The sequence below is a fragment of the Bos mutus genome, chromosome 15 (genome assembly GCF_027580195.1).
Source record: "Bos mutus isolate GX-2022 chromosome 15, NWIPB_WYAK_1.1, whole genome shotgun sequence".
Classification (NCBI taxonomy): Eukaryota; Metazoa; Chordata; class Mammalia; order Artiodactyla; family Bovidae; genus Bos; species Bos mutus.
In genome coordinates, this window is record NC_091631.1 from 38,390,069 (window position 1) to 38,406,055 (window position 15,987).

Sequence of the window (15,987 nt, forward strand, 5' to 3'; positions counted from 1 at the left end):
TTCCTACTGGGCACGCTTGGGCAAGTGATATATTGAGCCTTAGCCTTCCTACTTAAAAGGAGGATAAGTGGGGCCTGGTAAAAATTAGAAGAAAAGAAAAGCCCATGGTAGGTATCTGGCAGGCCCCAGCTTTCCCAGGCTACACACCTCTAAAAGGTGAAGACCAACACCTCCTGCCTGGGCATCATTCCTGGAGGCGCTTCTGAGGCATATGGAGGACACTGGAGGCTGGAACCTCCCCCTTCCCCAGTCACTGCTGAAAAACTGGGTTCTCACTCATAGGGCTCCCTGACTCTAGAGGTCACAGAGAGCAGGGCCTGGGGTGGTCAATACTTTGGGGCCAAAGAACTTGCAGAGTTTGGAAATCCAGCTCAGTGTTTCCTCAGTCTACAGCCCCAGGAGACTTGAGTAACAAAGATACTGCAGTCCCACTGGCGGCTGCTTCCTTGTTGCTAAGCAACCAAATATTTGATATTAAGTTCCTGTTGATTAAGCTAATTGCAAAGGTTAATTGTCCTCTGAAATGAAAAAACGCTGCAGGAATGTACTTAGGAGTTGGTCTCTGTACTTCCGAGAGAACGCGATTTTTTGAAAAATCCTGTTTTTCAGACGGTGATGGCATCAGCACTTTGTTCTTCCTGCATTGTTCACCCCCTCAAGCAGAGGTTTTCAAAGTCAACGAAGGAGATGTTCAAGGGGACTCTTGCATGGAACCTCAATCTATGGAAGAGATCAAGGAAAGCTCACCTGGAGAGGCAGGGTGGATTTCATAGCCCCACCCACCAGAGCCACGCCCATGCAGGGACACTCCCACCCAGAGCCCTTCCTCTCTCTTCCATCCTTCTACCCAGGTCTTATCTGTTGTGCTCCTTGCTGGTATCTCAGTTGTGTCTCTGTCATTTCACTGTGAGATCCTTGAGAGGGTCTCACTTGCGTCTTCATCATTACACATTTACCTCCTTGAGAGGTAAAGCTGTGCTCAGTCTACCTCTGTGTCCTGAGTGGCCAGCATGGAGTCTGATGCAGGGCAAGTGAGTACCAGTGCATGTCTAATAAATGACACCCTTATCTGTTGTGAACCAGGCTGGGTCAGGTGAATGCAGCTAAATTACTTAATTCAAAGATCATATCATGGAGTTCCAACACTGTTCCAGTTACTGGGTCATGGTCCCTGGGAAAGCAGGTCAGGGACACAGACAAGAGGAGAGAACGGGTTTCCATCCCACCTCCAGTACTTCCTGGTTATGTGACCTTGGGCAGATGGCCTCACCGTCTTTAAATGGGGATTATAAAGTCCAGTTTGCCTCTGAGGGCTGTCCTAAGAACTGGTGTTGATTCTGTAAAGTCCAGGACATGATGCCTGGCACAGGGCAGGGTTCAGTGAATGGCAGTTGGTTTTATTGTTGTTGTTCTGTATTTGTTGTTGTTGCTGTTTTCCAATAAGAGGTTGAAGCGATCGCTGTAGGGCAGTCTGCCTCAGGAAACTTCTGATTCAGTTCATGAGAGATCTAAGGAAAGGCACAGCCACAAACCTGGGGACAGAAGAGAGCAGGCAAAAAGGAGTAGGGTACGCTCTCCAAACTGTCTCCAGTTGCTTTTCCATTTCACCAATGAGGTTTCCTTCCAAGTAGACGCTGGTCGTGTCATTTGGGAGGCTAAGTGGTGATAGGGTGATATCGTGGTGACCTGTTACTGGTCCTGACTCAGGGTTACCTGTGGGGACCAATAGGCAGCTGGCAGCATCACAGAGTTGAGGGGCTCCCCAGGATCTGAGTGGGGTCAGATCCTGACATCTGGGTTCCTGATGGGGTTGCTCCTTCAGGAGTGGCATCTATTCAAGTCTGACACATCTTCAGTCTTTTCCCCACTCAGCATCTACTTAGGGGGCCCCCATCGCATGCCAGGATGAAGGGGTATAGACAGAAATACATGAGTCCTATTTAAGGAGGCGTGGTTCATGTGTGTATGCTCAGTCACGTCCAACTCTGGGACCCGTGGACTGTAGCCTGTCAGGCTCCTCTGTCCATGGGATTTTCCAGACAAGAATATTGGAGTAGGTTGCCACTTCCTCCTCCAGACGATCTTCCCAACCCAGTGATCCAGTTGGCATCTTCTGAGTCTCCTGCATTGGCAGGCAGTTTCTTTACCACTGAGCCAGAGCTCACAGTCTAATGCAGGGGTTGGCAATCTTTTAAAATAAAGGGCCAGCTAGTACAGTCATCACTCAGTATCTGCAGGGAATTGGTTCCAGAATACCTGTGTCCCCACCCTGTGGATACCAAACTCCTCAGACGCTCAAGTCCCTTATGTAAAATGGTATACTATTTGCATGAAATCTGAGCACATCTCCCACATACTTTAAATCATCTCTAGATTACTTACAACACCTAGTACAATGTAAGTAGCTGTAAATACAATGTAAATGCTATGTAAGTTAGTCACCAGTGCACAGCAACTTCAAGTTTTGCTTTTTGGAACTTTCTGGAACTTTTTTCGCAAATATTTTTGATCTATGGTTACTTGAATCCACTGATGCAGAACCCACAGATATGGAAGACTGACTACAAATATTTTTAGCTTTGTGGACCATATGGTCTCTGTTGCAATTACTCAGCTCAACTATTGTAGCATGAAAACAGCTATAGACAATGTGGAAACAGACATGACTCTGTTCCAATAAAACTTTCCCTAAAAACCCAGTTTGGCCCAAGGGCTATAGTTTGCTCACCCCTTAGAGAGACACAAGGTGGTAAATAGGTCGTGACGATGTGTCACCGTGCAGATATTACATGATGTGGTAATGGGCCCGTAAGGGGAAAAAGTATTTCTTGTTTAAGAAACTTCCTGAAGAAATCAGCTGGGTGCTTTTGGGAAAGTCACTCTCTACATCTTAGTTTCTCCGATAGGATTTTGATACTATTATAGATCACAGGATAAATGTGAGGACCTATGCATGCAACATGCTGTTTGGGTCACAGTGATGTCCATAAGTCAACTTGATAAATGTTAGCAATAATAATAATAATGATAATAATGTTTTTGAGGGTTTTTTAGATGTGCTAGCCACACTTTCATGTACTTGGCACATATTATCTCATTTAAACCTGAGAACTATACTCTGGAAGATCTATACTCATTTCTTCCATTTTACATATGAGAAAACTAAGAAACAAAGAGGTTAAATAACTTACCTAGTAAGGGCAGAGCCAGGATTCAAAGAGAGTCCAAAGCCAGAACTCTAACATTACACCTACAATCACCACTGATTTTATGTCTGTGGCCCCACTCAAACAAGGAGGGACAGTTGCTGGTCAGTAGCCTCGTTGCTGTGGACAGCTGGCAATGGGCTTCATTGGTCTCCTCTGGCAGCAGAGCCTGAAGCCAAATGTCTGGGTGTTGCAACCGATGAGGGACACCCACACTCTGTGAGCATGACCCCAAGGGTCATTCTCACTGTGTCTGCCTTGGGGACTCAAAGGCACAGGTCTGGGGTGGTGTCTTCCAGCCCTCTGCCCTTTGCAGTTAAGTGTGCTTCTTATTGTATCAAGCTTCATTCCTCCCCCATCCTTTTGCCCCTTATCTCTTATTACCAGTTACCCCCAAAAAACAAAGAAAAAAAATATGAAGTCCTGTAAGGTTGGGTGATGATATCCTTATTCACTAATTCGGAGCCATCTCTTTAGAGTTCAATTTTCATTCTGTGCTCACAATGAGGGCAAATGGACCAACTCTGTCAAGAAACAGAGCCATAAGCCCTCTGGACTAAGGATGACTTTGTCTACTTCTGAGTGATGGCCTCCCAGGGATTGGATGGTCTGGCTTGCAATCATGCTTTTAACAGCTAATTGCATTTCTTAACTATGCTGCTTCAGACCAAGTTACACAAAGTATTGAATACAATTCCTGGAAGTCTGACATAGCTTTTCAGAGTAGCAGGGCAGAGCTCATCTTACTGGAAATCTCCCTTCGCCTTTGGAAGGGGCTCAGAATAGCAAGAGTCAGAAGCCCCCACCCCCTTAGTGTTCTCCAGGATTCCAGTGAGAGTTGGCCCTTGAAGTCGGGGTGGGAGCCAGCCTAGGATAAACCTGTTAAAGGCAGCTTTTACTTGGCCCAAGGTTGAAATTCAGAGCACCAGACTCCAGGGAAGATGCTTGTGTTCAAGGATTGGTATCTGTGGCTAGCTCATAATGATAATAATGACAATAGATACCACTGATTTCACTCCTGTGGATCAAAACCCTCTTAAGCAGCACTTCTCAGCATCACCTTTCTTTTGTTGCAGCTGCTGTTGCCATGGCCACTTCTGCGTGGGATGTGGTCGATTTCCCATGGGTACCGCCAGACAGGTTCTCAGACATGTGTGTGTGTCACTTGCCTCCTATCCTGGGACTTCCCTGTTGATGCCACTGTAAATAGAACCTCACTCTGCACCCACACAAATGCAAGGAAGTTAGTGTCCCATGAGATGGAATGTTGGCCAATGGGAGACAGAAGCCACTGAGGACATTCTTTTTTCTGTCCCTCCCCTGATAGATGGTCCTCAGACACAACTTGCGTGGCTCAAGAGCTCTCAGAGATGCCACTGTGATTGAGCATTATGGGATTGCTTCTATCAGTGATAACTGGAGTCTGGCGGCTACAGTGTGCTCAGACTGGATTTCTGGGTGTGGGTGGTGGGGAGCTAGTCCACAAGGGTCTCTTTAGGATAAGGGGTTCCCACCAAGTGTAGAAGGCATCAATTTCAATAGTGAAGATGGGCTGGATGGGGTTAAGCTGGAATCAGGAAGAGGTAAATTTGCTTCAATATCAAGAAGTCTCAGGCCTACATTCTTGACTTTCTGAGGATGTTGGCTATTTACTGCCATAAATGTGGAGTAGGTTAAATGCTACTTTTTAGCTCTGGAGTGCACCCCCTTTGGCTAGTCCGGGGGTTGGGCTATGTAGCTATTCGAGAACTTTCTGGGCCAAGGGCTAATGGACTATCAGGACAGAGAGGGGGTGTTTTGGATGATTTTATATCAGCACTTGAGCCAAAACTCCCACACAACTTTTGAAAGCCCAGACAAAATAAAATTGGGACAGACTCCACTGTGGTAACATCCATCTCCACTATGACTGATGCTGAGCCTGGAATGCATTAATTCCCCATTCATGGTTAGAGGAGATCTACATGCTTACACACAGAGGACAATCAGAGATAATCTAATCTAGGGTTTGTTTGTTTGTTTGTTTTCCCTGTCCATGCTGACTGCTGGTCCCTCTTCTACCGGTATTAACTACTAACGATTTTACCCAGAAGTCACAAACGTGGTGTAACAGAGACAATGCTTGTGTGAGAACACGGGAATGTTATATTCCACAATTTCCCTTGCAGTTGTGTGTGGCCTCAGACGAGGTTCTAGCTATTAATAATGGGAAAGTAGGTAGATATTCTTCACTGCCTGGTGGCTCAGGTGGTAAAGAATCCACCTGCAATGCAGGATACCTGGGTTTGATCCCTGGGTTGGGAAGATCCCCCAGAGAAGGGATAGGCTACCCACTCCAGTATTCTTGCCTGGAGAATCCCCATGGACAGAGGAGCCTGGTGGGCTACAGTCCATGGGGTTGCAAAGAGTCGAACATGACTGAGTGACTAAGCACAGGTAGATATATGCCACTTTCAGTCTTGCCCACAAAACTCTACATATACTACCCACCATTTCTCTCTTTCCCCCTTCTCCTGGCTGGAAGCCAAGAAGTCCAGTTGAGTGGAGCCCATGATGCAAGGGGATTGATCCTTGACACTGCTTGGAGGTGGAGACACCCAGGAGATGCCCCCAGGGGGAGGCACCTGTCCCAGGCAAGGCTTTGTTAAGCCATTGAGAAAGGGGATTGCTCATTCTTGGAGCTTAGCTCACTAATGCTAACAAAGCAAGGAGACAATGCCCTGCCAGCCCTTGTGTCTCCAAATCTCCATGAGATGGTTGGAGTGCATCTCCAGCCATCTCTTCCACTGGTATCCGAAGGTTCACAGGTTTTGCCACACTAGATCATGATGGAGGTATAGGAAGGTTTTACGAATGGGCCAGGTGGGTTCCAGAATAGCAGCCTTCTGTGGGAAGAGCAGAATTTGTAATTCACTGTGATAATTTCTTTCCCTGTGCACACTGGCGAGGGACTGCTGAGAATCAGCCTGCAAAACTCCAGACCTCTCCCTTTGGTTCCATCCAGTGTCCTTTTGAGTCCTTTGAGTTTTGTCCTCAGGCTTGGTTACTCACAAGAAGATGAGGTTCCACTCTTTCGATCCTGTTGGTTTTGGAACCTGGATTGCTGTAGAATTTCCTTACACAGATACGGTGTGGATTCTGCTGTCCTGGGGAGGGAGGGATCAGGGTGCCACCCCTCCTTTCATCTCCTACAAGGGACTCACCTGAGAGTGAGTCCTCTCAGGGGCACCTCTCATGGGGAACGTTACTTTTTTCTCAGAGACAACCTAGCACAGATTTGTTTGAAAAAAGGAAGCTTTTTTTTTGGCAGGAAGTTTTGACCTTATTGCTTTACCAGTGACCTCTGTAATTAATATGTAGGGCATTTGGCTCTTGGCTGGGGTTGGATTAGCTCATAAAGACCACCAACTGAGCTACAAATAGCTCACTTGTTGACATTCAGAAGTGACAGCTCATCCTTTTGGGAAGGATGATTCCCAAGTTGTTCTACTCTATTGAGGGAGTCCCAAGTTATTTTCATATCCTTCCCAAATCATCATTATACATATATATGCACACATCCCCTAGAAGGTGGATAACTCTGTTCCCTATCCCAGCACTCAGATGGTAAAGAATCTGCCTGCAATGCAGGAGCCACAGGAGATCTGGGTTTGATCCCTGGGTCAGGAAGATCCCCTGGAAGAGGGCATGGCAACCCACTCCAGTATTCGTGCCCAGAGAATCCCATGGACAGAGGAGCCTGGTGAGCTGCAGTCCATAGGGTTGTGAAGAGTCGGACATAACTGAGCAACTAACACTTTCACTTTTTCACCAGCCCAGCACGCCAGGTGCATTCCCACCTCAGAGCTTTTGCACTGGCTGCTTCCTCTGCCTAGAACACTCTTCTCCAGATCTCTGCCTGGCTTGCTCCTTTCTTTCCTTCAAGTTGTTGCTCAGCTGTCATCTTCTCAGAGAGGTATTTCTTGACCATCCTATAAAATTGTATTCCCCACCTCCCAGCAGCTTAATTTCTCTCCCTGTTTTCAATAACGTCACCACAATTATCACCTTCCAACATGCTATTTTACTTATTTGTTATTTACTGCCTCTGGTTTTCCTTAAACAACATATAAGCTCCAAGAAAACAGGGTTTTCATCTGGGTTGTTTCCCTTTATCTTAAACAGTGCCTTTATCTTTATCCCTTGCATCTTAAACAGTGCCTGGACTATGGCAGATGCTCCGTGGATCCTTGTTGAATGAATTAATGACCCCGTTTTACAGATAAAGGAGCAAAGTCTTAGAGGTGGTGGTTAGATTCAGAGCTAGTGAGTATCAGGAAAGATTTCAAACCCACGAATTTCTGCTTCAAAGCGTGTGTACTTTTTTCTCTGACATCAGACTTCAGACATGTTCGATGTGGCCCTGGGGTAGGTATATGGGATGATGTGGCCGTGAGAAGAATATCTGTTGTCCCACATCAGGCACCAGTGAGTGGACTGTTCGGGGGGAGGAGGGGGCATGCTCTGTGATGCTTCTATTGTATCCACAGAGGCATTTATCTCATCAGCAGCATCTGTGGCCTCTTGAAATCACTTCACCTTTCTGTGGTTCAAACGCCTTGAGCTCCCCACCTGCAAATATTGCCTTTGAGGTTTTCCAAGCCATGCTGAAGTCCTGTCATGCTTGACGGGACTTGGGTTGGGTGTGCCATGACCCCGTTGGCAGCCACACACTTCTAACCAACGTGCTGTCTGCGCCCTTCTCTCCCAGGTGACTCGCCTTGGAGGGGGTGACTTGTGATCAGCTGCTCATGTTTTGCTGATGGGCTTGGAACTGCCACAGTCACCTCAATTTGAGCCATAAAATTTTCCACGGAAGGGATCCAGTCTTGCTTTAAATCAGTGGGTCTTCAAGTAGGCTGATACCTGAATCCAACTCCCAGACATTCTGATTCAATTGGTCCAAACATCATGATTTTTAAAACCTCCCAGGTGGTTCTACATAGGCAGCCAGGGCAGGAAATGCAGCTTAGGTTGATTCTAGAGCCTCGTTGCAAGAGGAGAGGTAGAAAATGCAATTCGACTGAAAGCAGAAGTATTTCCAAAAAGTCACATCTCATCCTCCAATTTTCCTTACTTCCCCTGACATCCTGCTAGTACCTGGAGACCTTGGCCTCTTTAGTTTCATTGCAGGATTCTGATGTTTGTTTTCTTGATGCTTTTCTTACTATAGATGATGGCAGCTTTGGTTCTTTCCATTGTCTATCAGTAAAATAGACATCAAACTAATAGCACTGACCTTATAGGTTTGAGACTAAAATAAGTTAATACACAGTTAAGTGCCTGGCATGCAGGCATGTATGGATCAGCTACCATTGTTGCTATTAAGCATCTTGCTTATAAAATGCCTATTCCAGAGTCTGTTGTCACAGTAGTTGGTATGAGCTCCACCATAAACTTCCCCTAGATTTTGCATGACTCTTCAAGGGTCTTTGCTGTGTCTCTGGCACAATCCAAAGATTATCACCAGCAAAAGTCTCATCCCATGTCTCTTTAAAGCTTAATTACCACAAATTTTGGATTCTTTGCTGAGAATTTCCTGTTTGGGCACCAGCCAGTCTCACCTGCTTTTGGACTAGCTTTCTGAGCCTGGTACCATAGTGGTGGGCTTCTCTGGTGGCTCAGCAGTAAAGAATCTGCCTGCAATGCAGGACACTTGGGTTTGATCCCTAGGTGGGGATGATCCCTTGGAGGAGGGCATGGCAACCCACTCCAGTATTCTTGCCTAGAGAATCCCAGGGACAGAGGAGCCTGGCGGGCTACAGAGTCAGACACGACTAAGGTGACTTAGCATGTATGCACCACAGAGGTATCTATTCCAAGCATGCCTGGACTACTCCTGCCAGTTCTGTGGCCCAGCTTTGTACCCCCAGGAAGACTCTGGATCGTGTCTCTACTGGTCCAAGCCTCAGTTTTCTTCTCTCGTTGATGCAGTCCAGGAAGTGGCTGTGGACAGATGCCACCCAGCCTGTGAAAGTGACCATGTGGAAAGAAACAGGAAACTGAATGGAGGGGGCCAGCACTGGCAGGACCTGTGAGCAGAGAGCCCGGGGCTGGTGGGCTGGTGTAGCCAAACTATTTGTTCCAATCATACATACAAAGATCTCCTAGAACTGGACTTGGGAAATGAGCTGTGAGGGCCTGGGATGCTGGACCCAGACCAGGGGAAAAGCACCTACATCTACCCATGGCCTGCATGGGTGAAACAAGGGCACCTACTCTGGGGAGAGCACAGCAACACGAGACAGCGCGATAGATGGTTGTTCCCATTTGGAGAGATTGGCAGAGCGACCTGTGTCTGTGGACTAGACAGACTAGGTGATGCAGACACCAGCTCAGACTCCTGAAACTGCTGGCTGGGGGTGGGGCAGACTAAATATTTAACAGGGGAGCCATGTAGTGTGACATGCAGTTGACTGTGGGCACAAGTCACAGGAAACCCAGCTTCACATGGGACTCCCAGTGGCAGCCACTTCCCTCAACTGTGGGGCTGAAGGCTGTTTGACCACAAGTTTTTGCTTCATGACCACCCCATTCTGCACATGAGGGAAGCCAGGACACCATGCTTGTTTTGAGCTGGGCCTCATGCGGTTGTCCTGGCCCAGCACCCCTGAGAGGAGGGATTAGGTTCTCTTGTTTACCACCGTCTCTCTAGGGCACAGAAAAGTATGTGGCCTTAGCAGGTGTTTCATAATTATTTGTTGAGTAAATGGATGAATGCATGAACCAGTGAGTGAATCTCAACACAGCACAATGATGGGAAATAGACGCTACATGGCAGGAAGCTGATGGGTACCACAGTCACCTGTACATCTGTGCTGTCAATAAAGTAAATAATGTAAGACTTCAATGCTCACAATGACTGGCATGGGAATTTGCATCAGAGACCAAGATGAGCACAGAGGGAGGGCTGAATGGGTCTCTTTGAATCAGGGCCCAGGACCTGGGCATGTTTGGGCCTGTGGATGGGGAATCAGTGGGCCCAGCAGTTGGGAACGGCTGCCAACGGAGGCAGGACTGACACAGTAATGAAAAAGACATATGGTCCATTCAAGAGAGAGCTAGTTAGTGAGTAAATTGCTCTGAAAGTGGAATATTTCTGAGGTGGATGCAGAATTCACAGGCTTTAACCGTAGATCACGTCACGTTTTAAAACACATTTCTCTGTGTCGACAGTTTCACTTATTTTGCAGATTGTGCCTGATTCAAGAGCCATAATTCCTACCAGTGAGGCTGGAGCCATGTCATTTGTGTTCCCAAACTGGGTTTGCAGATTGCACCTAAACAGCCATCTCTTCATTTAGGGTAGCTGAAGATGCACCATCAGCATGGCCACGGTGACAGACAAGAAACCCCGCGTCTGGTAGGGTTTCCCCCAAGCAGAGCTGACTCTGCAACTGGCAGGTCTTATCCATTCCTGATGATGTTATCATCCGTGTGTGGCCTTCTGCCTTGGAGGCAGGTAGGTGCCCAAGGCAGCTGGTATGCTGAGAGCACTGGTAGAGTCTAGAATTTGAGGGTCATGTCTAGTACCAAGGACAGCTGCGTACGAGGCTCCCCAAGCACAGTTCACAAGGATCAGCAACGGACAGAGACAGCAGGTTGCTGGGAAGCCCAGGCTGACTCCCAGGGACCTCGGGCGTCTGTGTGAGGCAAGGCAGCTGCAGGGATGGGGAGCCTGGTTGAGTCTCAAGGGGAGACACATACAGACAAGCTTCAGTGATGGGGGTTATTACAGGTGTACAGTGGGGTGTGGAGCAGCTCAAACATCTCCTCAACTGACATATACATTTCCTCTGTGTCCAGAGTTTCTGGGACTGTACCAAGATGCCAGATTCCTAGAGAGCCCACTGTTCAGTATCTAGGTCAAGGATCTATTTTTGGGTGATAGGATACCAAATGGGACTTCATCTGTTTTCTTGGAATTGGAAGTAAAAACCCAAAGTTGAAGTGAATAGGGGCTGTTGTGTTTCCATGTTTCTAGATGGAACCATCTGACACATCTCTGTGGGGCAATGCCGGCCCACCGTGTGCGGTGCTCAGTCATGTCCGACTCTTTGTGATTCTGTGGACTGTATCCCGCCAGCTCCTCTGTCCCTGGGATTCTCCAGGCAAGAATATTGGACTGGCTGCCCTGCCAGGGGATCTTCCCAACCCAGAGATCGAAACCAGGTCTCCTGCGTCTCCTGCATTGGCAGGCAGATTCTTAACTACTGTGCCACCTGGGAATCTCATATGTACATATATACACATGTACCTACCTACATACTTTTTTTCTTTAGATAATTAGCTCCTGAGGTAGACCCTGTATTTGGTTTCCCCCTCTTAGACTCCTTGTGTCCGGTGCTTAGAAACGATGTCTCAAAGAGACTAAATGTTTATTTGGGGATTTGGCTCCCTCAGAGCAAACTAGCCCTGACTGGCCTTTCTGCATGGGATGACTCCAAGTGACAAGGTCCCTGTCCTCTGTGGTAAAGCAGAAGAGAGCATCCCTCTTCTTCCTGTGCTGGGCCATGCTAGCAGCCAACCTCAGGAGAGCACACAGGGGAGCAGAAACTTCCCGTCTCACTTCCCAGGGGTTAGGAAGATCCCCTGGCAGGGGAACCACTCCAATATTCTTGCCTAGAGAATCCCAGAGACAGAGGATCCTGGTGGGCTACAGTCCACGGAGTCATAAAAAGTCGGACATGACTGAGTGTCCGACATGGTGTGTGAGGGGCCACTTCCAGGCTCCCCTGTTCCCTCTCAGCCACCGTCCTCTGCACGCTGTGTGCCTGGGCTTCTGGGAGAGCTGACCCGGGAGAAACCGCTGACGGGCAGACACTAGGCTGTCCTCAGACTCGCTCCTGGGTCCTGTGGACTAATGCTTTCGCACTGAATCTTAGGTGCTTGGATTCCTCTTCTCTTAGGATTAATTTTCTCCCAGGAAGCTCCTCAGTATTTCATGTAAACAGCCTTTTGTGTACCTGGCCCCACCAATCCAATAGATTGAACCACAGGAGTAATAGCAGTTAATGTGTTTTGAGTACTTGACTATATTTGAGGTACAGTGTTAAGCACTTTGTATTCTTTAATTGATTGAATTCTCAAAATAACCTTATTAGTCAAGATTCTTTTGATTGCACATTACAGAAACTCCAGCTAAAACCAGCTCAAACATGACAGGCCATGTATCGACTAATGGAACTGAAATGTCTACTCTCAAGCACCTGCCAAAGTTAGACAGAACAATGACCTGGGTACCTCAGGGTGGGACCTGGATACTCTTTCACTTTTTTTTACAGTTCTATATTATGTATTTGTTTACACTAGACATTATTTTTTATAATAAGAGAACTTTTCTTTAAATGAATCTTCTATGGTATTCTCCCACATTGCTTCGTGTATTACAATCAGTTGGGGCTCTTGTTTTCTGGTCTATGATCTCAAGGGCAGGGGCTTTTTTCTTACATGTCTTTGCAGCCTTTCCTTTGCCTTTTAAATTTGTGCTCAAGGATGTGTGTAGACTGGATTGGATTCAAGTGTCTCATAAGGGAAGCTTTTTGCAGTTTCAATTCTTCCAGAAGGCAGATGATAATAAGAAAGTAGTTTACTCTTGATCCAATACATGATTTCTCAGGACAAATCTTGTAACCTCAAATGGAGGTAATAATCCCAGGTTCTTGTGAAGCTCAAATGAGTTAGAGCCCCACGTGGGCTGTAAAACTCTGTGCGCCTGGCAGTTGGTAATGACCTGGGTTTATGGAGCTGCCTCCTTCCAAAGCCTCTATCCAAGGTGAGTCATGTCTATTTCTACATTTCCTAAGAACCATCATCATTATCTCTTGATGAAAAGAAGTGGTGGAAAAGAGAGAGAAGCTGAGAACATTAATTTAGGACACACTATTAATCCCCTGCCGTGAGCACCCACATATCCCACTGTCAGATTGTCAAATTCTCCTGACATCTCATTCTGGAGAGCTTGAAGGGTCCTCAAACTCATGATAGACTTAAGACTAAGTTCAGGATCTTGCTTTCCAAATGGATCCTCATGACATACTCTTATCCCAGGGAGTGGTGCCCTTCATACCCTCTCTTCCACATGCTCCATATTCAAACCACCACTGTGATCCATCTACTTTACCTGCTCTGTGACCTTGGAATTTTTTCTTCTCTCCATCTTCATTGCTGTGACCCTGGTCAAAGCTAACATCATCCCTACCTCCTCCTTGATCTACCTGGGAAAGGATTCGCCCTCCTCCAATCAAATGCAGCTCTGATCATGTCACCTGCCTGCTTAAAACTTTTCGGTGGCTTCCCTTATCCTGAGGATAAAGGCTCCATCCTTAGCAAAGCTTACAAAGGCCTTCGTGGTAGGGTATCACCTACTCCACTCTCCTATTTTGCCGCTTCACTCTTTCAGACCCTCCTACATGAGCTGTCCATAGGCCCCCTCACCCGCCTCTCCATGTGCTGGTCCCCAGGATGGAAGGACATGTCTCAATCCTCCAGTTATTGCTCCTCAACATAGCTCAGCTCAGATGTCACTTCCTCAGCACCCAACTCTTGTCTCCTTCTTAATATTTAACTACCGTTCAATTTCATATTATTTGTTCAATTATGTGGTTAACATTTGTCTTTTCCGCTAGTATGTAAGCGCTATAGAGGTAGTGGCTGTGTCTCTCTTAATTCACTGTTGTGTCCCCAGCACACAGCACCCTGTAGATGATTGGTACATGTGTGCTGAATGACACACACATGCATGCTGGGCACTGTGCCAGGAGAGAGGGCTACAAGACAGAGTAAGTGATGCCACTGCCCTCAAGATTCTCACAGTCTAACAGGAGGGACAGCACAGGTACACTGATCATTTCAAGGGGTCTGTGGAGATCCTCCAAAGAATTGTTTGATGGGGATAAAACACATGTAGAAGGGAACATAAAGAGGCCCAGTCACACCAATGTCAAAGAAAAACTAACTTGCATTCTCACAGACAGATCATATCTATATGAAATACAGCAACACTGCTCTTGGAGACTGAAGACCTAGATATGAATATGAACTCTTTCACTTACTAGCTCTGAGAACTTGTGCAAGTAACTGATATCTTCAGAACCTCTTCTATTCCTCATCTGTAAAATGGATGCTTAATATTAACCTCATGACCTATGTTGAGACTTCACTAGATGTACATCAAAGTCTGTAGACGGGAAATGCACATCATGAATATTTGATTGTTGAATATCTGTTACTTCTGATCACACTGAACCTTCGTGATCTACCATCCCACCCAAGACAACTTTCAAATGGTGAGCACCCCACAAGAGATGCCTGACCTTCTGTCCTTCTGCCCTGTGTCTGCACAGAGGGACCTGAAAAAGACATCCCGTTGAGTACATGACTCTTCACCCCCTGTAGAGGAGGTGAAGGCCTTTTAAGGTTTGGCCCGTTGGATGGAGTTTGGACACACTGTCCCGTTTGGCCAATCTACCCAAGTTTGAAGCAGAGGAAAGAAGTTTCTGCCATGTCTCTGTCCTTGTCCTTCCTAGTGATTTTCCTTGAACCATTAATTGTGAAGCTAGATGCTGAGCCTCCCTGACAATGGTTTCCACGTGTGGGCACTGGGCCTCCAGGGCCAGGGCTCCAGAGCTCTAATCATTCTGCCCTCTGTTCACCCTTCCCCTCGGTCTGCCTTTTCCTGGGGCCCCACCTGCCTGTCTTGCTGTTAACATCGAAGGACAAATGCAGTCCTATATTTCAGAGTCATCTGGCAGATCTGATTAATTTTGGAAATGAACAACGCAAAGATTCATCACAAACTCTCAGGTATGAGCAGCCATAAACAAAACCAGAGCACGGAGCACTATTTATTTATTAAAACTGTAAACTGAAGGGAAATGGGCTATTTATTTTGCACAATGTCTTCCACAGAAGTAATTGGCTCATTAATCACACTCTCACTGTGGTCACGTTTGGAAGGTCAGAATCACCAGGGAAATGAAACAGGGGGTGGTGTTTACAGCTCTGGCAGCATGTGGAGCCCCATGAGGCTGGCTCCTGGGGACCGTGGCACATCCCAGGGAGATTCTATATCATATGAAGGCAGCCACGCAGTTGGGAGGTGGTGTGGCATAGTGGCTGGAAGTTCCCTGGGTGCTCAGCAGTAAAGAATCAGCCTGCAATGCAGGAGATGCAAGAGACGTGGGTTCAATCCCTGGGTAGGAAAGATTCCCTGGAGGAGGGCATGACAACCCAGTCCTGTATTCTTGCCTGGAGAATCCCATGGACAGAGGAGCCTGCCTGCTTAAAACTTTTCAGTGGCTTCCCTCATCCTGAGGATAAAGGGTCCATCCTGAGCAAAGCTTACAAAGGCCTTCATGGTAGGGTATCACCTACTCCACTCTCCTATTTTGCCCCTTCACTCTTTCAGACCCTCCTATGTGAGCTGTCACGTAGCTCCGGTCCATCGGGTCACAAAAAGTCAGACATGACTGAGCGACTGAATACAGGGACATACTGGGGAAGGGATCCAGTTATACCAGGGGCACTTCCATGGCCAGGAACTGAAGATGGATGAAGTGTGAGTGGAACATCTTAGGTGAGCAGAAAGTATTGGGAAAAACAACCTCCATGCTCCTCTTTGCTCAAGGGATCACTTTCTTGGATAGTCCCTTTAGTTCAATCCCTTTTGGAAATCTTGGCGCTGCTCGCCAAGGAACCCAGGGGCGGAATTTGAGTGCACCCTTCAGGCAGAGCACAGTGC

General features: G+C 47.1%; 1 protein-coding gene across 1 annotated transcript in view; it reads right to left on the bottom strand.

The window, feature by feature from the left end:
• Positions 1-660: 660 nt before the first annotated feature.
• The window catches only part of GALNT18 (polypeptide N-acetylgalactosaminyltransferase 18), a 373,443-nt gene continuing 358,116 nt past the window's right edge, over positions 661-15,987 (bottom strand). The window contains exon 11 of the mRNA XM_070383928.1: positions 661-720. Within this exon, the coding sequence (XP_070240029.1) occupies positions 676-720 (45 nt within the window). The 3' untranslated portion in view covers positions 661-675. The remainder of the gene's footprint in view (positions 721-15,987) is intronic.